Source organism: Colossoma macropomum, unplaced genomic scaffold (genome assembly GCF_904425465.1).
Source record: "Colossoma macropomum unplaced genomic scaffold, Colossoma_macropomum, whole genome shotgun sequence".
Lineage (NCBI taxonomy): Eukaryota > Metazoa > Chordata > Actinopteri > Characiformes > Serrasalmidae > Colossoma > Colossoma macropomum.
Window position 1 is genome coordinate 40627378 of NW_023494802.1, and position 24373 is coordinate 40651750.

General features: G+C 38.4%; 2 protein-coding genes across 4 annotated transcripts in view; one reads left to right on the forward strand and one right to left on the reverse strand.

Annotated features, from left to right (window-relative positions):
* Positions 1–2304, reverse strand: part of reps2 (RALBP1 associated Eps domain containing 2) — a 56150-nt gene extending 53846 nt beyond the window's left edge. For all 3 annotated transcript variants that reach the window (XM_036590938.1, XM_036590940.1, XM_036590936.1), the window contains exon 1: positions 2003–2304. The gene's annotated coding sequence lies outside the window, so the exon portion shown is untranslated. The remainder of the gene's footprint in view (positions 1–2002) is intronic.
* Positions 2305–5327: 3023 nt separating this feature from the next.
* Positions 5328–23768, forward strand: cltrn (collectrin, amino acid transport regulator). The gene is made up of 6 exons (XM_036590941.1): positions 5328–5501; positions 9358–9410; positions 11187–11272; positions 21293–21409; positions 21884–22078; positions 23403–23768. The coding sequence occupies exons 1-6, from the start codon at positions 5414–5416 to the stop codon at positions 23539–23541; spliced, it is 678 nt and encodes a 225-aa protein (XP_036446834.1). The 5' UTR covers positions 5328–5413; the 3' UTR covers positions 23542–23768.
* Positions 23769–24373: the final 605 nt, after the last annotated feature.

Sequence of the window (24373 nt, forward strand, 5' to 3'; positions counted from 1 at the left end):
TGTTTAACTCCATGGCAGACGCTAAGCTCTGTGCTCTGTATCAGATCTTCAGCCTTTTAGTGAGCTTGACCAGGCTGGACCGAAAAACAATGCCCTCATTATCCTCCGTATAACGACCAGCGGTGTCACAATATCACAGCTATACTGTGACTCAGGCAGAAGGAGAACCAGCTACCAAATACTGAACATGGGCACCAAAGTATCCGGTCAAAAACTCAATACAGAACCTGCTGAGGAGCTTCTTAGACCATCCAGCATCTGTCAGCGCAGATACTGAGGTTTATATATTTCCATTAGTTCATATATTAGTGAGTAAAGTGATCCAGTTACATTTTAGTCATTTACATTCAGTCCCTAAAAGGAATCCAAACTATCACAAATATTAAAAAATCTGATTGGTGCACAGCCTCAGTCTCACAACAGACAAAACAAACAACAACCATCAAGCTCAGACATAACATTTCCACCTCTGCCTTATATATAATAAATCATGGCTGTTGGAGCCAAACCTCCAAGAGTCATGGTGCCAACCTCCAAACGCCAACCAATAGTGGCCTCACAAGAGGAGGAGAAGTCTGAATGTGTTTGGGATCACTCGGATATTAAGAAGCAGAAAATGCAACCAACGACTCAGACTGAACTTTGGAAAAGTGTGTTTGAGAAACTGAAAACAAATCACCTGAAAGTCGTAAACTCCATGTTGTTGCTCTAAGTGTAATTAAGTGAACACATCCTCTACAGGGAGCACACTTCTGCACACTTCAATACACAAATACTGTTTACGTACTGAATTTAACACAGTGGAAAAACAGAAAATAAAATGTGGCCTGTGCAAAAGTGATGACACCTCATACACACATCACTGCTGTCGGATCAAAATCTTGTATCTCCAAAATGGTAACTTCACAGGAGAAAGAAATAACGTACTTTACTTTAATGTAAGTCCATATAAGCAGACTTTTTTACAAGTAACTTTGGGCCTTTTCTTTTGGACGATTCATTCAAATGTACACACGGTGTAAAGGCTGAAAAGGCATTTTTAAATGATGAGAAAACTACAAAAGTTTTCCAGTATGTTAAACGTAAAGCAAGTAAATAGAAATTTTGCAGTAAAAATGACAGAAAATTGACATATTTAAGTGTTTAAGTGTTATTTCTGCCCTTGATTATATATCGCTGCTGTCGGATAATAAAACCGTTTTTCAGTTTTTGACATAATTTGAAAATGCCCATGGTTCTATATGTTGTACGTAAATTTCATGATGAATGGACCAAAAGAAATGACCCAAAATGACTTGTAAAAAAGTCTGGTTCCATTGACTTACATTACAAGTAGAGTATGTTTTTTCCTTCTCCTGTAAAGTTCCCATTTTGGAGATACAAGGTTTTCTTTTTATTTTTGGACTTTATTTTTACTCTATTTTTCAAATGTTTGAGATTACTTTAATAGTGAGAAGCACAAAATGACCAACCAGCTTCTAAGACTGACACACTGACACTCAAACAGCCAATATTAGATTTACTCAGTGTTTTTTCCAGTTTTTCTCTTCTGCTCTACTTGTTATTTCAGTACAGTGCACTCTTAAAACGAATGGTTCTTCAAAAGTTATTTAGTAAACGGAACGGTTCTGTTTAGAACCATGAGTTCTACGTAGAACCATTTAATGCTTAAAGAGTTCTTCAGATTGATGGAGAATGTGTTGTACATGGGTCTATACAGAACCTTTCTGAAAAGGGTTCTTCTATTGTTACCATGTCAAGCTTGTTACAACAGCAGAACCATTTTCAGAAAGATTCTACATAGAACCAAACACATTCTCCATCGACCTGAAGAACCATTTCAGAACGCGGAGAACCCTTTAAGCATGAAACGGCTCAGTACAGAACCCAACAGAACCATTCTCTTTACTAGAGAACCCTTAAAGAACCATCTTTTTAAGTGTGTTTGCTAACAGCCTAGCCGGCTTCTCCAGCCCGCTTCAGTGTAACCGTGTAAACCTACCGGCTGGAAACGCGCGCGCTCTCTCTGGTCCGCCCTCCCGGTGCAGGTCCGGCTTCGCTCACCTGCTGCAGTGTGTGTGTGTGTGTGTGTGTGTGTGTGTGTGTGTGTGTGTGTGGAGATTCGCCGCTCTAATCCACCACGAGAGTTTTTCCCTTTAATCCACCGGCAGCTTCCACGAGGAGTCCGAGCGCGAGGCAGAGCGCGAGCAGCCGCGGACTGAAGACCACACCGGCACCGCCGGGCACACCGGACATCAGCGCGCGCGCATCACACACATACACACTCAAACACGCGCGCGCAGAGAGGGTTAGGCAGCAGAGTGAAGGGAACACGCGCAGGGAAGGCGCGGAGGAGGGAGGCGCGAGAGCAGCTGGGCAGGAGCTTATCGCGCGCGCGCGCATAGACATATGTATACACGCGCGTCTCTCTCTCTCTCTCTCTCTCTCTCTCTCTCTCTCTCTCTCTCTCCCTCTCCCTCTCTCTCTCTCTCTCTCTCTCTCTCTCTCTCTCTCCCCCCCCTCTCTCCCTCTCCTTCTGTCTATCTCTCCCTCTCTCTCCCTCTCCTTCTGTCTATCTCTCCCTCTCTCTCCCTCTCCCCCTGTCTATCTCTCTCTCTCTCCCTCTCTCTCCCTCTCTCTCCCTCTCCTTGTGTCTGTCTCTCTCTCCCTCTCCCTCTCTCTCTCTCTTTAAGGTTTAAGTTGGCTCCCGAATTGGAATTCCCCGTTCCACCTTAAATAGTGCAGCAGTTACATTCTGGCGCCTCAGTAACTGCTGCCCAATTTAAGGTGGAACGGGGAATTCCAATTAGGGAGCCTCTTTTAATTAACAGAATTCCTTCATTTCGTTTTATACTGATTTAATTCACTCATAACTCATAAAAACACACGTAAATAATAAGTCAGTCCTCTTTCATTCCTGATCTGGAATGCTGGACGGTTCCAGGTTGGAATACAGTTGGGAATACTGTCATCCTCAGAGTTTGAGGCTCATCATGATAATAAAACCAGATGATCGTTATGGCTGTGAATTATGGAGACACACCGCCACCGTGTGGTGAAAAGAGAACATCGCGCTCTGCTCAGGAATCCCTGTGTAGACGCCTGGAACTGCATTCCTGTTTTAATGTAAATTGGGAATTATTTGGGAATCGTATACCTCTATTTTTATTTTGATTTGGAATATTTGGAAGTTTTGTTCCTCTTCTTAATGCGAATTGGGAATGCTTGAGAATTTTCCCACTATGTATTTTTAATGTGATTTGGGAATTTTTTGTAATTGTGTTTTATGTGAATTGCAAATGCTCAGTAATTTTATTTTATACATGAATTATGAATATTTGGGAATTTTATATCTCCTGTTTTTGATGTGAATTATGAATATTTGGGAATTTTATTCCTCCTGTTTTTGATGTGATTTATGAATATTTGGGAATTTTATTCCTCCCTTTCTACATGAATCATTGGGAAATTTATTGCTCCTTTTTAAATATGAATTATGAATATTTGGGAATTTATATCACCTGATTTTGATGTGATTTATGAATATTTTAGGAATTTTATTCCTCCTGTTTTGTTGTGAATTGTCAATTAAGGATTAAGGATATTTAGGAATGTTATTCCTCCTTTTCTACGTAAAATGTTTGGAATTTTATTCCTTTTTTTTAAATATGAATTAAGAGTATTTTGGGAATTTTTTCCTCCTGTTCTTGATGTGAATTATGAATTTTTGGGAATTTGATTCTTCGTGTTTTTAATGTAAATCGGACATTTTAATAAACTCATTTATCTTTTTTCATATGAATTGTGAATATTTGTATTCTGCCCCTTTTTAATTCCTTTTAATAATTATTTTATAATGACTATTTTTGATCTAATTCAGTGTCACTGAAACTGACCCAACTTTGAGCTGAACTCTGAACTGTAAATATATATATTTATTAATTTATTTTGTTGTTTTTTTAATGTGAAACTCCTCATCAACCTGGTTTATAACTAAATAACCACCTAACTGAGTAATCAGGTGACTTGCTAACCAGGTAACTACCTTAGTAACAGAACAACTAACCAGGTACGTAACTACCCGAGTAATCAAAATCATCAGTTACAGTTCTAACTAACTCTCTAACTAAACTCACTGAGGGTCTCAACTCACTAACTACACACTGAACTTACTAAGTAACTGGTTAACCAGGAATCTGACTTTTTAACTGGGGAACTGAACCAGTAACTTCACTTGTTTTTGTGAATTTACATCCTATTTCTGTAAATGATCAGCAGTGCTAAAATACAGCATATGTGTGGTTTATTTACAGGTATTTAACCTTTTTTGTCTATTAGTATTTAGATTTACAATGCCAACACTTTTTATGCATTATGGTGGTCTTTTCTATTCCCCCGTCTGCAGGACTGAAATGTTCGGCCCACCCCTCGTTTCGTGATGCCCGTCTAAAGCAGCTGTCCTGACTCAGCTGCTGCTGAGAGTTCACTGAAGTGAGTTAATCATAGACCAGTTTTATGCTGATTTCAGACCGAACAGCTCGTTTGCAGGCGCAGGCTTTTAGAGAGGTGACGCATTAACTGTGATAAAAGTCACGTTTTTCTCGTGGAGGTTGGCCATTATAGACCTTTAGCTCTACCGCTGCCCAACCGTAGAGGACTCGTTCAGGGGATCGGTCAGTTTTACCCAGCTTTCCTCCCTGACCACAAACATAGTCCATCAGCGCCTCGTCGTCTGATGTTTTTGTTTGTTTTGTTTTTGTCTTTGGTCTTGCTGCCACAAAATTTGTCTCCATCCTATCATGGAAGTTTCATTTGGCGTTGCTATGACAACCAGCTGCATTGAGGGGTCCCATATCTGCAGTGGAAAATGAAGCAGCTGGTACCAAAATGAGTTGAGTAGAGTTGAGTTGAGTTGAGTCTGAATGGACCAACAGAAATGGCCAAAATGTACTTGGAGAGGAGTCTGCCCTTTGGTCCCCCCAAGGCAAAAAGTTTGGGCACCCCTGCTTTAAGAAGCAGTGAGAACTGTAAGTACAGAAAGAGCAGGTGGCTCACAAAGGGCAAATATAAGCGCAGTGTTTACCCACGTTCAACAACCCATTATACAGCAGCACTTATTTAACACTGTCTCTCTCTCCCTCTCTCTCTCCCTCTCTCTCTCTCCCTCTCTCTCTCCCTCTCTCTCTCTCCCTCTGTCTTTCTCTCTGTTGCTTAACCATTAATCCACTCAGTCCAGCCCTCTGTGGATTAACCTCACACCACACTACAGCTCAGTCATATTTCAGAGAGAGAGAGAGAGAGAGGAGAGAGAGAGAGAGACAAACAGAGAGAGACAGAGAGAAACAGAGAGAGACAGAGAGAGGTAAAAGACAGACAGAGAGGCGAGGAGAACATTATTGGTTCAGAAGAAGAGATGTGGACTTTGTGGACTGTGTGGACTGTGTGGATGGTGTGGATGGTGTGTTTGGTTCCGACCACATCGGAGGCCCTGTGTACACCAGGTAAGAGTTCTACACAGTCTGAGTTCAACTGTCTGATTTAGACACCGTCTAAGTTTTACATAGTCTGAGTTCTTCATAGTCTGAATATAACACAGTCTGAGTTAAACAGTCTAACACAGTCTGAGTTCTACGGAGTCTGAGTATAACACAGACTGAGTTAAACACAGTCTAACACAGTTTGGGTTCTACACAGTCTAACACAGTTTGGGTTCTACACAGTCTAACACAGGATGAGTGAAACACAGTGAGTAGAACACAATCTGAGTTAAATACAGCCTGAGTATGACAGTCTAACATAGTCTGAGTTCAACACAGTCTGAATTCTGTACAATCTGAGGTAAACAGTCTGAGTTAAACACAGTCTGAATTCAACACAGTCTGAGTTCTACATAGTCTGAATATAACAGTCTGAGTTCTACACAGTTTGAGTTCAACACAGTCTGAGTTCTACACAGTCTGATTATAATACAGTTTGAGCATAACCCAGTCTGAGTTCAGCACAGTCTGAGTTAAACACAGTCTGAGTTCAACACAGTCTGAGTATAACAGTCTGAGTTAAACACAGTCTGAGTTAAACACAGTCTGAGTATAACAGTCTGAGTTAAACAATCTGAGTTCAACACAGTCTGAGTATAACAGTCTGAGTTAAACACAGTCTGAGTTAAACACAGTCTGAGTATAACAGTCTGAGTTAAACACAGTCTGAGTTCTACACAGTTTGAGTTCAACACAGTCTGAGTTCAACACAGTCTGAGTTCTACGCAGTCTGATTATAATACAGTCTGAGTATAACACAGTCTGAGTATAATATAGTCTGAGTATAATACAGTCTCAGTATAACAGTCTGAGTTCTACACAGTCTGATTATAATACAGTCTCAGTATAACACAGTCTGAGTTCTACACAGTCTGATTATAATACAGTCTCAGTATAACACAGTCTGAGTATAACATAGTCTGAGTATAACACCGTCTGAGTTCAACACAGTTATAAATCATGCATTACTATCCAGAATAATAATTTTACTTATATGATAATTGTATTATCAGGATGAGCCTTAAACCCAACTGTCCACTCAAGTCCAGCATTTCGATCAGGAAATGAAAGAAGACACTTTTATTTATTTGTTTTTCTGAGTTACTTCTGTCAGAGTGCAGCATCAGGAGTGAATTAAACCAGTATAAAACGAAATGAATGAATTCTGCTACTGAAATCAGGAAGCTGGCGAATAAGAAGCCTGAGCGGGAGAGAGAGAATGAGAGAGAGAGGGAGAGAGAGAGAGAGAGAGAGAGAGAGAGAGAGAGAGAATGAGAGAGAGAGGGAGAGAGAGAGAGTGAGAGAGAGAGAATGAGAGAGAGAGAATGAGAGAGAGAGAATGAGAGAGAGAGAGAGAGAGAGAGAGGGACAAACTGAACTGGACTGCTGTTATTTCTCTTTACTGCTGCTGTAAACGTTATTACTGTTTAATACAGTCCTCAGATTGCTTTAGCAGATGACTATCAAACACACATACAGATAATCAGATATCTTCAAATCAGGGCTGGACGTTTGACTCGGCCCACCAGAGGTTTACTCAGCCCACTGAGATAACAAACACAGGTATTCTGTATATAACCCAACAAATCATATTTTCCTCTCAAAAAGGCATTTTAAAGTGCTTTAGTGACAAAATATAGTGCAATGTTATAAAATAAACCTGTAAAAATCGACCAGCCTTATTTACTGTTTTGTCGTTTTTGGTCCTCGGCTCAAGTCCAACATCGCTGTAAATGAAGTGAACAGTGTAGTTCCCTTTGAAATGTGTGCTCACAGTGTACTGGGAGTGGTTACAGCATGAAGTGCAGTATGAAGTGGTCATTCCTGGGAAAACTGAAAGCTTTGAAAAGACCCCAGATGTCAGTTAAACACAGTCTAAGCTGGCTTATCTGCATATCGCTGTTTCTCCAAAATGAGAACTTTACAGGAGAAGGAAAAAACCTACTTCACTTTTAATGTAAGTCAATGGAACCAGACGTTTTCCCAAGTCATTTTGGGCCGCTTCTTTTGTTCCATTCATCATGAAATTTACACACAATATAAAGGACAACAGGCACTTTCCAAATTATGTCAAAAACTGAAAAATGACAAAAAATGCGGTTTTCTTCCGACAGCAGTGATATGTTCTGTCATCTGCATGTTGTGAGCAGACCATAGATTTGCCTCATTTTATGGTGAATAAATATGATTAGTTGTTTTTTCTGGTGAACTACAGAACATAAGCTCCCTCTAACATAAAAATAATTAGATCTAAATGTATAAGACCCTGTTTATGTGAATATATCTTTTATTTATGCTACAGTTACTTCACATATGTGGTTATTCATGTGGTTATACCTTATCATTTCACTGTTGCTGAGGATCAGTGGTAGTTTCACTCAAAGCTGCTGGAACTACTTTTTTGGCAAAAGAAAATGGCTTTAATTGTGTTTCACTTATTTCTTTTTTCGGTAAAGCTGTTGTAAAAGGGCAAAACATGAGTAGAGGCTACTGCAGAAACATATCTTAGCAAGAGAAATCACTCTAAATATAGTCAACATATTTAATATTTCACATTAGAAAGTCATTGTCAGAATATTATAAGATTATTTCACTTTTGCAGCAAGAAAAAAAAATCTGACAGTGGAAAAATATGAATCTCTCAATAAAATAACATAAAACTAATTTAAAAATCTGGACAAAAGTTATAATATTCTCATAATATTCTTAAAACAATCTCAAAAGAAGAGATATGAGGTAAATTATTCACCACAACTTAGTGTTCAAGTGTTCTATTGTTTTAAACAAGAGATCACCAACACTAAAAGTACAGAAAAAAGTAGAGAACCTTTCTTTCATTCAGACAAAACAGCCATTAAGAACAAGTTACTCATTGTTTATGTTTGTGAGGAGGTCATATATGAGATAATCTGCTCACAAAAGTCAAAGAAAAAAAACAAAACTTTCCAAAACTGGAGTTCTAAAACTGATTAAAGGCTACAGAGAAAATGTTCCTCCTAACAACCACCTGGAAGACCCAGTAGACCCCAAAACTGCCCCCATCAGATAAACAGCACTTAAAGCTTCCATCTCTGAGAGAGAGGAGAAAATCAAGCTGCTCCAGATCTGAAAACATCCACAGGTGTTTCTGTCCATCCTTCCACTGTGAGAAGACGACTCAGCGCTGTGGGTCTGAAAGGATGTGTAGCTGATCAAGAAGAACCTCACTGAGAAAAGGAGACGGACACATCAAACAAAGAAGCTGAACGATGGACTGACCACCCCAGAGTCCAGACCTCAACACCACTGAATGTGTTTGATCACTTCAGAAAACGATCAACCAGCTTCTAAGACTGAACTTTGTAAAGAAAGAACTGAAGCTGTAACGAAGGTGAAGAGTGACAGACTGAGAACTGAGAAACTGCTATTATATTTAGTTGTATTAATGTGAATTAATAACTTGTTCTTAGTGGCTGTTTTGACTGGACGTTAATGGAACAGATGGCGGTCTCAGACTTTTGTACAGTACTGTACATGTTTCTCATACTTCCAGCTTTATCTGCCAAAAAAGTGGTTCTCTCACAAGCGCTGCTATGAATAAACAAACAACTGAAAATAATGGAAATATTAAAGGAAATCAAACAGATATTAAAGAATACAGGGAGATTTTTTTGGTGACCAGGGAAAAGAAAGTTTGGGTAAAAGCTACATTTATCACAACAGGTCACACAGAGGCCAAACAGGGTTATCGGTCTGTTTATCACTCACATTATCTCTCTCTCTCCCTCTCTCTCTCTCCCTCTCTCCCTCTCTCTCTCTCTCTCTCTCTCTCTCTCTGTAGATGACGGTTATAAAGTGAGGCTCAGTATTAAAACAGCTCTGGGAGATGACGCTGTAAGTTTATATTTTAACTAAATGACCCATCTCATCCTTCTGATTCATTTACCAAACAGTCCAGATCATCCAAAGGGGAACTCCACCTATTTTTCTAAATTTCTGCATAATTCGGTAAGATGTAAACAGAGTGATTCAGAGTGGTTTGGTGTGAAATGGTTCAGATGTCTTTACAGTGGTGGTGATAGGAACCAGGGGTCGCCATGACTACAACACAGATATAGACATTATATTTACTATCCAGAACCACCAGTGAACCTACACCAGTCTTCGGAGTGTTTATGTGGAATGTTGATGATGGTTAAATAGCGGAAAATCCAAAATAATACACTTTCCTTGGGGACTGTTTTTGCCTTAAAATGTATCTCTCCACCATGAGTAGATTTGAAGGCCAAAATCTTCTCCAAACTATTGTAAAACAGTGTCTCAGTCATCAGGCAGTGAATTCATAACCATTTCCTGTAGTAACTTTCTGTGAGGGAGGTTTTAGAGGTGGACGTCTGGTTCCTATCACCACCACTGTGAACAGTTCTGACTCTAGAACAGAGCATTTCACACCAAACCACTCTGAATGACTCTGTTTACATCTTCAACATTTAATTATACCCAAAACTTGAAAAACTTGGTGGAATTCCCCTTTGACGGGGAGGGTGGTGATTCAGCACTGACTATGGGATTTTAAAATCAACTGGAATTGATTATAATAATATTCAATAAAATATATATGAAAATATCTGCAGTGTGAGTTCAGGTCATTTGGGAAACAGCAGAATTAATCATCTACATGTTTCCTAAAGTGTCCCAAAATACCTGAATCCACGTAATTTTTATTGTTTATGTTGTCTGCATTCCATTACTGTGTAAACAGTTCCTCTAGTTCGCATTCAGTGTACCTTTGAATCAGATGATTCAGAATCACACAAAATTAAATGAATCAAAATGAATCATTTTGAAATTTGGGATTTCGGCTGCATCCAAAATGTCATTTGTCTTCACTACCATACTCACAAGTGCACTTCTGATGGAGGTGTAGTGTTTTTTCGATGGTATGTAGTGGGCAGTGTTGGATGCAAGCCTTCGAATGCATTGAATCATTTCGCCAACAATCTTGATCAAGAGATCAGAGATTGATATCCATAATAATGAATGCACTGTTAAAAAAATACTGTAAAATTACCGTAAATTACTGGCTACCAGTTACTTTCAAGGTAAATAACAACAGTAACGATATCAACAGTAAGTAACAGTAGAATAACAGCTGTATTCAGTCACCTACACCACAATGTTACTGTGATGGAGCTGCTGTACTTACAGTAAAACCATGTACATAAATTACGGTAATCTACTGTATTTTATGTAACAACTGTAAATGAAAGTGCATTTATATATATATATATATATATATATATATAAAAGTCTTTTAATATGATCAAATATGTATTATTTTAGAAAAATTATATAACGTAAAACATGAATTGAAATGAACTCATATTGATTTACAGTGTATACGCACAAAATATCTCAAGTTAGCACATTTACACAGTGTAAAGTTGTATATAATTTGCACAAACATAAGCAAAAACTAATTTTGTGTCTTTGTGACTCTCAGTTGTCCCATAATGCCGTGCGGTACAGCTTAGCATCTACCACCCAGTAATCTGCTGTGTTATTACAGAACAAATCTGAAGATGGTCATTTTACTTGTTGTATTATATGGTTTATACATTGATATTGTTTATACTTACATTGATCTCATTCACGTGTGTGTGTGGTCAGTATCAGTGGAACGAGAGTGAGATGTTTTTCTTCAGAGCGACGCTCGCCTTCGCCATGCGGAGCTACGATGGCAGTGAACAATACGAGTGAGTCATCTCAACACACACTCACACACACACACACACACACACGCATACACACTCACTGCTCACATACCTTCTGTCTACACTCAGTATCCTTTTTATGTACTTTGTAGTTCTACAGTTAGTTCAGCAAACTTTGTTAGCCCCCTTTTACTCCGTTCTTCAGTGGTCAGGACCCCCATGGACCCTCATAGAGCAGGTGGTGGATCATTCTCAGCACTGCAGTAACACTGACGTGGTGGTGGTGTGTTAGTGTGTGTTGCGCTGGTCTGAGTGGATCAGACACAGCAGTGCTGCTGGAGTTTTTAAACACCTCAGTGTCACTGCTGGACTGAGAATAGTCCACCAACCAAAAATATCCAGCCAACAGCGTCCTGTGGGCAGCGTCCTGTGACCACTGATGAAGGGCTAGAGGATGACCAACACAAACTGTGCAGCAGCAGATGAGCTATCGTCTCTGACTTTACATCTACAAGGTGGACTGACAAGGTAGGAGTGTCTAATAGAGTGGACAGTGAGTGGACACAGTGTTTAAAAACTCCAGCAGCACTGCTGTGTCTGATCCACTCAGACCAGCACAACACACACTAACACACCACCACCACGTCAGTGTTACTGCAGTGCTGAGAATGATCCACCACCCAAACAGTACCTGCTCTGTGAGGGTCCATGGGGGTCCTGACCACTGAAGAACAGGGTAGCAAAGTATGCAGGGAAACAGATGGACTAACTGTAGAACTACAACTATAGAATAACCTGATAAATATGGAAATAAACTGAACAGACTGTAAAAAGGATAGAAGCTCTTATAGCTGAATTACAGATAAACAGACTGAAGGTCTTATATAAGAGTCCAATAAAATGGGCTGATCTCTCCAGTCCAGCATGGAAATGACCCCTCAACAACAACCACACATGCAATCAGCAGCACTGTTTACACACCATCTCCTGCAATAAACATCACACACACACAGATCTTTCTCCAAACTGACCAATGATCTGCCACTTCATCTGAAATCAAGTCGCTCTTGACTGAACCATTGAATTACCATTCAAAAATTTGCAATTACATGTCATATTAATATTTTTGTGTTAGTATATATTCAAAAATAGCTAATACAGTGTACAAGTAAATATTATAGACTAGACACAAGATGGTATTTTAACCATTTTGGGAAAAAACTGGTTATTTTTAAAATGCGATGCATTCTGTTTATTTCACTTCATTCTAGACATTTATTTTAAGCTCATTTCAACTTAATTTCAAAGTAAATTTATTTCAAATTAAGTCATTTGTGTAAAAAATCATTCTAGACAATATTTTATTATAGCTTAATTCTGGGCAGTGATTTTATTAGAACTTCACATTGGATATGAATTTTTTAGAACTTTATTCTGGAAATAATAATAAATAATAAATAATTTTATTAAAACTTCATTCCAAACAATAATTTGATTAGAAATTCGTTATGGATATTAATTTTAATAGAACTTCATTCTGGATATTAATTTTATTAGAACTTCATTCTGGATAATATTTTTGTTAGAACTTCGTTCTGGATAATAACTTTCTTAGAACATAATTCTGGATAATATTTTTGTTAGAACTTCGTTCTGGATAATAACTTTCTTAGAACTACATTCTGGATATTAATTTTATTAGAACTTCGTTCTGGATAATAACTTTCTTAGAACTTCGTTCTGGATTATAACTTTCTTAGAACTTCATTCTGGATAATAACTTTCTTAGAACTTCATTCTGGATAATAACTTTCTTAGAACATAATTCTGGATAATAAGTTTGTTAGAACTACATTCTGGATATTAATTTTATTAGAACTTCATTCTGGATAATAACTTTCTTAGAACTTCATTCTGGATATTAATTTTATTATAACCTTGTTCTGGATAATAACTTTCTTAGAACTTCATTCTGGATATTAATTTTATTAGAACTTTATTGTGGATAATAACTTTGTTAGAACTTCATTCTGGATAATAACTTTGTTAGAACTCCATTCTGGATAATAACTTTGTTAGAACTTCAGTCAGGAAATTAATTTTATTAGAACTTTATTGAGGATAATACATTTGTTAGAACTTCTTTCTATGAATTCATTTTATTAGAATTTCATTCTGCATAATAACTGTTTAATAATAACTAATAATAACTGTTTTATTCTGGATATTAATGTTGTTATAGCTTCATTGTGGATATTAATTTCATTAGAACTTCTTTCTGGACATATGAACATGTTGGAATCATATACATATATTTGCAATCATATAGGATTTATATTGTTGAAAGTACTGAGTGTAAACTGTTGAACCTCTCAGTGTTTGGTGTGGGTTCTGGTTCAGTCATGCTGTTTGAATTGGCCACATTTAGTCTAGATTACAGAAGAAAAGTGTTGATCAAACTGTTCTGAGCAGAGTTTGAAAGTGAGGTTGTGCACAGAAATGGCTCTGCACCCTCATTTCAGAAAGAGCTCTTCCTGTCCTCTGTAATATTTAATAAACGTGGTCTCAGATCAGCATAAATGGAAAGTGAGCACCAACACTGCCACTCTGAGTTTGAGTCAGCTTTGTTCTCTTTACTGTCGTGTAAAAATCATTTTACGAGTTTTTGTCAGTTCTACATTTTTCATCGTTTTGCTGTCCTTTACTCTGGGTGAACTTTTCATGACCAGTGAACCAAAAGAAATGGCCCAAACCTGCTCATGTGTTGAGCTTTAACTTAAGTTAAATCTACACTAAGTTTTTGGGATTTGGAGACCTCTCTGGTGGAATTATGTAAATGCATGCAACGTGTGGAAGAACACTGTACAGCATTGGTTGTGCTTTGTACCACCGGTCCTGTGGTCGGAAACTGACCGATGATGAATGAGATAGAGTGGAGCTGATAAAATGTTCAGCACCAGATGGGCTACAGTCTGTAATTGACAATAAAGCTGGTGCACATGGAGATTTTTGGCCATTCTAGATTAAAAACAGACATTAGAAGCTTGTAAAAGTTTTATTTAAAAATTTTATATGAAGCTCATAACAGACATTAACATATATTTGAGCTTGTAAGAATCAGTTTTACAGAGGCTCAGTAAAGAGTCCTGACATAGAGCTGCCGCCACTGCTTTCCATTCCTAACAACCACCTGAAACCTGCTTAGACTACGACTCATATTCACAGTCAGCAACATATTCAGACCTTCCAGAAGGCCTAGACTTTCCTCAAAAAATTGGTTCTACCTACTGGAAATCAAATTGTTCTGTCACTTCTGAATTATGTTGGTAGTTAATCTAACATGTAAGGCCTTCTGTCCAGCTTCTGAAGCCCTAACCAATGGGAGGGCTCTTTTGGCTGTTTCTAGCTAGATACCACAGAATGGAAAATCCTGATTGGACAGTTTTTCATTGGGCTTTTCAAGATTTTAACTCTTTTGCAACCGAACCTACAATGGAATATGAGTAATATATAGAGTTTACATACAACAACTTAATAATTCCATGAAATGAACTCCAGTAACTGACGTATTTTTTAGTTGCCAGAAATCATGGCTTTCTCTAAAAGCCTATTAGGCCTTTAGCGTTCCCCACTGGACCTATAAGTTAGGTGGGGTTCATAAATTGGACAGAAAATGGAAGCGCTAAGTAGGTGTTTTCAATAAAGTGGACAGTCAGTGTATATGGACAGGGGGGCTGGACACGTAAAGTGGCCTCCTGGCACCCCTTCCCTGTTGGCTACAGTAATGCCACCCTATATATTTCACATTAGCCCATTGTTTAAGACTAAGCAGACACCAGAACTTGGGTACAAACCAGCACGAGAGGGACAAATCAACAGCCGCGGGTGAGAAGGTCAAGTCGTATCAAATCTAAGTGGCTTTCGAGTCCTAACAGCAGCAGAATCAGAAAGCGCTCGCTAACAGCAGCCCACATGTGTGCTGATCTTCCAGCGCTAAGTCTTCTTATCCCATCGCGCTCGGCTGAGATTAGCACGCGATTACTGTCGGATGGCTCCGCACAGACAATCGTATCCGGAGGCCAATGCTGAGCTGATAGAGCTGATTACAGTTCAACACCAGATTGAACAAGAAAAAAATCAATCACAATTACAGCCTCAAATGCAGAGAGAGCAGAAAGAGGCCCTGGGCTAGAGCACTTCACCAACAGAGCGGGCTGCGGATCCATACTGTGGGTTTTATAGTTATTCCAAAAGCTCGATTGTTGCAGTATTGAAACATTTGTATTGTCCAGCTGAGTGTTTCACCGAAGTTATGATGCTTCTGCTGGTTGAGAAAACCAAGATAGCCGTTCTTTATTACAGAAACATCTTAGCAAACAAATAAATAGTGAATTTTCCACTCTTGCTCCAAATGTAGTCGATCAGCCAAGCCATGTTTGGTGTCTCAAGCTTGCTTCCTTTGTTTCAGCACTGAAGCTATGAGGTTAATGTAGCTAACAAGTAATAGACGCTTATACCGCACCGATTAGCAACATGCTAACTGTATGTTTAAATTGTCAAACACTTGCCTCATATCCAAACATGTCTCGGCTGATCGGCCACATATAAGGTACAAGGAAAATCATGGCAATGTGATTTCTGGCCAAACTATTCCTTATTCCGGTTCATTCCAGCATGGGAAGTGCCATGAGGGTCTAGATTAGGAGTCAGTTGGAATGCTGGATTTACCGTGGATTCATAAGCAGTGTTTCTCTAAGAGGTGATCCTACAGGCAGAACAACACATTGCTAGAGAACGATTAAGAGCAACGTCAAAGTCACTGATTTGAGAACGTGTGTGGACTTTGGCTGTAGACTTGATCCCAAATGTAGCTGAATATTCATAGCAGAATCAAATCTAGCAGTGAAAAATCCTTTACGGATGGAACTGAAATACCAACTCATACTCGACATTTATTAACATTTATTTTATTTTATTTTATAACGTTTATTCGAGCTTCTATGTATCGGTTTTATAGTACAGTATAGCTGCAGCCGCTGTTTTCCATTCCTAACAACTGACTGAAACCTGCTTAGACTACAACTTATTTACAGCCAGTAAAGTATCTAGACATACTTTCAGTATCTACTTTCTGAGAGCTACAGTTGGTACAGCTATTTCTGCAGGAGCTGCTCTCAATAGAGCTGCTTCTGTAATAGCTGCTTTTGCTAGGGCTACATTTGCAAGGAGGTAGCATGTTTTGATGGAGCTGCACTTGCTAGGGTTGCTTTGATTAGAGCTACATTTTCTATTGTCACTTTTGCTAGAGTTGCTTTATTAGAGACAGTTTTGCTGGAATTGCTTTTGCCAGTATCTACTTTTGCTAGTTGCTGCTTTTGCTAAAGCTGCTTTTACTAGAGCTGCTTTTGCTACAGTCCCTTTAGCTAGAGCTGCTTTTGCAACAGTCCCTTTAGCTAGAGCTGCTTTTGCTACAGTCCCTTTAGCTAGAGCCGCTTTTGCAACAGTCACTTTAGCTAGAGCTGCTTTTGCTACAGTCACTTTAGCTAGAGTTGCTTTTGCAACAGTCACTTTAGCTAGAGTTGCTTTTGCTAGTCACTTTAGCTAGAGTTGCTTTTGCTACAGTCCCTTTAGCTAGAGCTGCTTTTGCTACAGTCACTTTAGCTAGAGCTGCTTTTGCTACAGTCACTTTAGCTGGAGCTGCTTTTGCTAGTCACTTTAGCTAGAGCTGCTTTTGCTACAGTCACTTTAGCTAGAGCTGCTTTTGCTACAGTCACTTTAGCTAGAGTTGCTTTTGCTAGCACCTTCTATTGTTAGCGTCTACTTCTGCTTTCCATTATTAGTTACTTTTGTCAGCATCTACATTCGCTGGAGATGTTTTTTCATGAGTTTCTTTGGCTAAAGCTACACTTGGTAAAGTCACTTTTCCTAATTGAGTTTTTGAGCTATGTTGGTACTTATTTTTGCTAATATCTACTTTTGCTAGAGCCACTTAGTCAGTATCCCCTTTTCCTAGTGTTACTTTAGCTCATTGCTACTTTTTGCTGAAGCTGCTTTTTGCCACACTTTTGCTAGATTTGCTTTTGCTAGCACCTTGTTTAGCTAGCTTCTACTTCTGCTTTTCATTATTAGTTACTTTTGTTAGCCTCTTTTTTCACTGGATGTGCTTTTTCAAGAGTTTATTTGGCTACACTTGAAACGTTTGTTAGAGCTTTGCTAGTTGGTTTGTTGAGCCATGTTTGGTAGAGTAACCTTTGCTAGTATGTACTTTTGCTAGAGTCACTTTAGTCAGTAGCTACTTTCCTAGTGTTTCTTTAGCTTGCTGCTACTTTTGCTAAAGCTGCTTTTACCAGGGCTGCTTTTCCTACAGTCACTTTTACTAGAGTTGGTTTTGCTAGCACCTTCGATTGTTAGCGTCTACTTCTGCTTTCCATTATTAGTTACTTTTGTCAGCATCTACATTTACCGGAGGTGTTTTTTTCATGAGTTTCTTTGGCTAAAGCTACACTTGCTGTAGTCACCTTTGCTAGTTGCTTTGTGGAGCCATGTTTGGTAGAGTTACTTTTGCTAGTATCTACTGCTCGTACTAGAGCTGCTTTTGTTACAGTCACTTTTCCATGAGTTGCTTTTGCTAGCCCCTTCTTTTGCTAGTGTCTACTTCTGCTTTTCATTATTAGTTATGTTTGTTTGCATCCACATTCACTGGATGTGTTTTTTCAAGAGTTTATTTGGCTAGAGCTACACTTGCTACTTTGCTAGAGCTTTGCTAGTTGATTTGTCACGCGTTTAGTAGAGTTACTTTAGCTAGTATGTGCTTTTGCTAGAGCCACTTTAGTCAGCATCTCCATTTTCTAGTGTTACTTTTGCTAGTTGCTAGTTTTGCCAAAGCTGCTTTTGCTAGAGCTGCTTTTGCCAGCACCTTCTTTTGCTAATATCTACTTTTGCCTTTCTTTATTAGTTATGTTTTTTAGTATTTACATTTGCTGGATGTGTTTTTTCAAGAGTTGGCTAAAGCTACACTTGCTAGTTTGCTAGAGCTTTGCTAGTCGGTTTTCCAGCTATGTTTGGTAGAGTTACTTTTGCTAATACCTACTTTTGCTAGAGCCGCTTCAGTTATTTGGAGTTACTTTTGCTGAAAGCTGCTCTTAATACAGTCACTTTTGCTAGAGTTGCTGTCGCTAGCACCTTCTTTTGCTACTATCTGCTTTTTGCTTTTAATTAGTACTTACTTTTCTTAGCATCTACATTTGCTAGATGTTTTTTTTTTCAGGAGTTTTTTTTAGCCAGAGCTACACTTGCTGGTTTTGTTAGAACTTTGCTAGTTGATTTGTCAAGTTTTTGTTTGTTGGAATTACTTTTTGCTAGAGCCACTTTAGTCAGTAGTTACTTTAGCTCGTTGCTACTTTTGCTGAAGCTGCTCTTCCTATAACTCTTTTTGCTGCAGTCACTTGTGCTAGAGTTGAATACCTTCTTTTGCCTTTCATGGTTTGCTACTTTTGTTAGCATCTACATTTGCTGGATGCGTTTTTTGGCTAGAGCTACACTTGCTAGTTTTCTAGAGCTTTGCTAGTTGGTTGTTGTTGAGCTACATATGGTAGAGTTACTTCTGCTAGTTCCTAATTTTGCTAGAGCTGCTTTTTTAGATTTTGCTGCTAGAGCATTTATATTAGCGACTGGTTTTTCTGAAGTTACATTTGCTAAGGCGCTTATGCTGGTCATTCCACAATGTCTGCAAGCTTTGCCACAATCTGGAAAAATCAACACTGATGGCAAGTTGGAGTGTCTCATTTCTGAGGCGGGTCATTTGTGTTCGGCTGCCTCACTGAAAGTGACTGGACTTGAAGTAATTGACTGTAATATGAGGCCGTGCACAAAAGGGAAGCAGTGATGCCGAAGCTTTCACTGACTTGAATCGTTGCTTGTCCGGCCTCAGTTGACCTAACAAACTCAGTTTCAGCTGAGTGTGTTTATCAAGGCATCCCCATAAATTCACTTGAATGCACAGTAAAAACTGAGGCCGCTAACACAGAGTTTATACTGTACATAAGTGATATTGTTTCTGCGATTCTTTGCATTCGCATCTTTCTTTGGACAGAAGGAGAATAGCTTGCAATAAATGAGTCATGAGCTTATAAACTGGTTAGGCAACCGGAGCCACTACTGTCACTTTCCATCTTCCCACTAAAATCATTTCTTCTGTTTTACGGCTGTGGCTTTATCAGTGAATTCCTCTGAGACACACTGATCTGCTGGACAGACATTCAGCCCTTCGGTCTCACAGCGTCGTAATGATGGCGTTTCTGCCTCTGCTCACGTCAGCAGCAGCTCTGACAGCGAGCCGCTCCCTTTAAGGGTTTAGACTGAGGTTCAGGACCTTTACAGGGCCCTCCAGAATTATTGGCACCCTTGGTGATAAGAAAGAACTTTGGAAAATGCTTTTCTTGATTTCTGACAAAAAAGATTGATTTGATTCATATTCCAAATGAAGTTATTAAAAAATGCATTTATGACATTCTAATAAAATTGACAACCAGAATGAAGTTCTAACAAATTAATTTTAAGAATAAAGTTCTAAGACAATTAAGAATTAAGTAAAAATTGGATTCATAAAGAATTCCCAGTAAAATTCACATTCAGAATGAAGTTCTAACAAAATGAATATAAGCAATTAAGCTCTGATAGAATTAATATCCAGAATGAAGTTCCAAAAATTTGAGAATGATGTTGTAATAAAATTAATATCCAGAGTGAATTTCTAATTAGTTTAATATTTGGAGTAAGGTTTTAACAACATTCATTTTGAGAATGAGGTTCTAATAGAATTCATATTCAGAATTAATTTCCAAAAAAAATCAATATCCAGAACAAAGTTCTAACAAGAATGAAGTTCTAGTAAAATTTAGATCCAGAATGAAGTAAAATAAGAATAATGTTTTCATAAAATTAACATTCAGAATGAAGTTCTGATTAAACTAATATTAAGAATGAAGTCCTAATAGAATTAATATTCACAAAGAAGTTTTAATAAAATTAGAATGAGTTTCTAAAAAAAATAAGAATGACATTCTAATAAAATTAATATCCCAAGTGAATTTCTAATTAGATCAATATTTGGAGTAAGGTTCTAATAACATTAGTTTTAAGAATGAAGTTCTAATAGAATTCATAATCAGAATGAAGTTCTAACAAAATGAATATTCAGAATGAAGTTTTAGTAAAATTTAGTTCCAGAATGAAGTTTTAGCAAAAATTAGATTCAGAAAGAATTTCCAGTAAAATTAATTCAGAATGAAGTTTTAGTAAAGTTTAGATTCAGAATGAAGTTCTAAAAAAATTAAGAATGACGCTCCGATAAAATTAATATCCAGAATGAATTTATAATCAGATTAATATTTGGAGTAACAAAATTAATTTTAAGAATGAAGTTCTAATAAAATTAATATTCAGAATTAATTTCCAATAGAATTAATATCACGAACAAAGTTCTAACAAAATTGGTTTTAAGAATTAAGTTCTAATAAAATTAATATACAGAATGAAGTTCTAACAAAATGAATTTAAACTATGAAGTCCTAATAGAATTAATATTCAGAATGAAGTTTTAGTAAAATTTAGATCCAAAATATGATTTTAAAGAAATTAATATACAGAATGAGGTTCTAATAGAATTAAAATTTTTAATGGCATTCTAATAAAAATAATACTCAGAAAAAAGTTCTATTTAATGTGATGTCCAGAATTTCTAATACATTTAATATCCAGATTGACTCCGATTTCAAAAGTGAAGATCAAATTTTGAGGAAGGTCATTATTATAAATATATAAATCAGTGTTTACTTTACTTATCACTTAATAATTTGTTGTCGTTCCAAAAAATCATCTAAACCATCTAAAATATTACTTGGTGTCTAGTTTATAGTTCTTAGCTCTAGTTTTAATATTTATCGAATGTTGAATAAATAAATAGCTATTTTAGACGTTATTACACTTTTTTAAATGAACCACTTTATTGTTTTTTTTTTTTAATTAATTGTTTAAAGCGTTTTATGTTTGTTTGTTGTTTAGTGTTTCCAACATCCTGGTCTGTGACGAGACTGTGAGGGTGTCGTTTGTGTTTGTGGTGACAAAACCAAGCAACACCGCCGAGCTGGTGCCCAAAGCCGAGGTGGAGAACGCTATTAAGTAGGAACACAGCCGCTCGTCTGAGCTGACGACTGATTTCAGATCAATCTGGAAATAAAATTCTCTGATTTCTCCGATTTTAGTCCAAGTTTATAGATCACAGTGAGTCATACAGAGTCAGTGTGATGGTTTAGGTGTGCAGTTAGCATCATTTTACATGATGACTCAACTCAAAGAATCATTTGAAAGTTTAAATGATTCTTTGCATGGCTAAATGGTTCATGCGCCAAAAAGGTTCCACTATTGTTGTTTTTGGTACTACAGAGAACCATTTTTGCTAAGAGTGTACATAAGATAGCATCACCTATTCGCTATTTTAGCCTCATAACTGCGATAGATCATCACTTTAATCAAAGCCAAGTGAACGATGAAGACTCTAAATGATGATTCATGTTCATATAAGTTCATGTTATGAATTAAATTGTCTGTTTTTCATGTTACATTCAGACTATCTATGTTTCTCTGATCTTTCAGGAAGTCCAGGCACCGTATCAACAGTGCCTTCCTGCTGACTGACCAGACGCTGGACTTTGTGGGAATTGACCCCACCCTCGCGGCCCCCATCCAGTATGACACCCCGCCGTGGCTCATCGCCTTCGGGGTGGTGATGGGGCTGGTGTGCGCCGGCATCGTCGCTCTGCTGGTCTCCACATTTATCAAGAAGACACGGTCAGTAGAGTGTGTGTGTGTGTGTGTGTGTGTGTGTGTGTGTGTGTGTGTGCACAGATCAGATCAGATCATATCAGACCAGATCATATCAGATCATATCAGACCAGACCAGACCTTATCAGATCAGACTAGATCAGACCAGACCAGACCATATCAGACCAGATCATATCGGACCAGACCAGACCTTATCAGATCAGACTAGATCAGACCAGACCAGACCATATCAGACCACACCAGCCAGACCAGACCAGACCAGATCACCTCAGCCAGACCAGACCAGACCAGATCAGATCAGATCAGATCAGATCAGTTAAGATCAGACCAGATCAGAACAGTACAGGCTAGACCAGATCAGACTAGAGCAGAGCACATCAGACTAGACCAGATTAGATCAGGGGAGATCAGACCAGACCATATCAGACCAGATCAGACCTGACCAGATGGAATAAGATCAGATCACAACAGGTTAAATCAGATCAGATCAGACCATACTAGAGCAGATCAGATCAGACCAGACCTGATTAGATCAGAACAGAACAGGTTGGACCAGACCAGATCAGACTAAAGCACAGCAGATCAGACCACACCAGACCAGACCATATCAGACCAGAGGAGATCAGATCAGACTTAGACCAGATCATATCAGACCAGAAGAGATCAGATCAGACCAGAACAGACCATATCAGACCACTGGAGGTTAGATCAGACCAGTGCATAACAGACCATATCAGATCAGAACAGGTTACACCAGATAAGACCAGACTATACTAGAGCAGATCTGATCAGATTAGATCAGACCAGAACAGATCAAATCATATCAGAACATATTAGATCAGATCAGATCAGAAAACGTAAGGTGTTAGGTCAATATTTAGGCAAAACACTTGATGAACATGTAATTAATTTTATCGTACTTAACTAACAGCCTCTACTCTTCTGGGAAGGCTGTACACTAGATGTTGGAACATTGCTGTGAGGATTTGATTGAGCATTAGTGTGGTCAGGTACTGAAGTTGGATGGTCAGTTCTGGATCACTCCAACTCATCCCAAAGGTATTGGAGCTCCGTCACTCTAGATATCACAGTTCCCCTGCTCCACACCTCAATGCTGGGGTGCTTTATGGCCCTCAAAGCCCACACTTGGCATTCGGTGACCTTAGGCTCATGTGCGGCTGTCCAGAGCAGCCCATTCTGTTGGTCAATGCTTGTCTATGGAGACTGACCACTTATGTCAGCAATGGAACACCTTAAATTAGCTGTATTAAATAATAAGCCGGGATGCTTTTGGATGAATAACGAGGCCTTAATGATGATCTACTTGCAGATCTAAGAAACCACTCGCTGAGTCCGCGGATGAGGAGGGGGCAGGAAGAGGAAACGGAATCCTGTGTGAAAGTATCAGGGGGAAAGACGGACTCTTCAACCGAGGATTCGTCGATGATGACCGCCTGACAAAGCTGTAAAGTGTATCCTGGTGGAAGTTGACAAGATATCCTCACTGACCCAAACCAAGGCAGTGCTAAGACCATCAGTGTCCTGTGAAAACATCATAACTCTTATTTTGTGACAATATGTTAATAGTGCAAAAAGATTAAATATATATATATATATATTAAAAGACCTCCCAATTTTCTCCAGATAAAAAAGCCGGCCTGCGTTACCTCTTACGTAACTTTAATGGACTTTTATGTAACTTTAACTGATCTCCATTATTAATCGGAGCGTTTCGTGGCTGCTACGCTGGTCGGCATGTGCAGACGCAGCAGCGTAGCTTAATGAACGTTCAGAAGGAATCAATTATTCATGAGGAGCACCACCAACAGCTCCACGGTGAGAGACTAAAGCTTTCTCGGGATGATCAGAGAGAACTTTTAACCGTCTGTCAGAGGCAGAAATGCAGGAAAGCGCTAATGTCACTTTTCAGCACCGTAAGTGCCGTTTTACAGCACTCAAAACTTCATATTATAATAATTTCTCACAATTGAACTCTCCAGTCTGCACCTGAATTATTTAAACACGCTCATGTCGCTGGTTAAGGCACTTTTTAAACATTCATAGAGAGGTGGGTAAAAACCGGCTCCATTTATTCAGTCAAATTTTGATTTTTTTGGGGATTTTTCAAAGCGAATGCTTTTGCTTATATTTATGAGTCGCCTACTTTTCACTTTAGTTCACTTTTAGTTACTAAGCTTGATTCTCTCTCTGGTGTTTAATTACATTCTGTAATTGCTGCTGTTACAGTCGGGGCTTCATACACTACAGGCAGAAATGGCAATTTTGGTCCATCAGTTGTTC

Coding starts and splice junctions, on each gene's coding strand:
- cltrn (XM_036590941.1), top strand. CDS start 5,414: ATGTGGACTTTGTGGACTGTGTGGACTGTGTGGATGGTGTGGATGGTG. Junction 5,502..9,357: donor GGAGGCCCTGTGTACACCAG/GTAAGAGTTCTA, acceptor CTCTCTCTGTAG/ATGACGGTTATAAAGTGAGG. Junction 9,411..11,186: donor CAGCTCTGGGAGATGACGCT/GTAAGTTTATAT, acceptor GTGTGTGGTCAG/TATCAGTGGAACGAGAGTGA.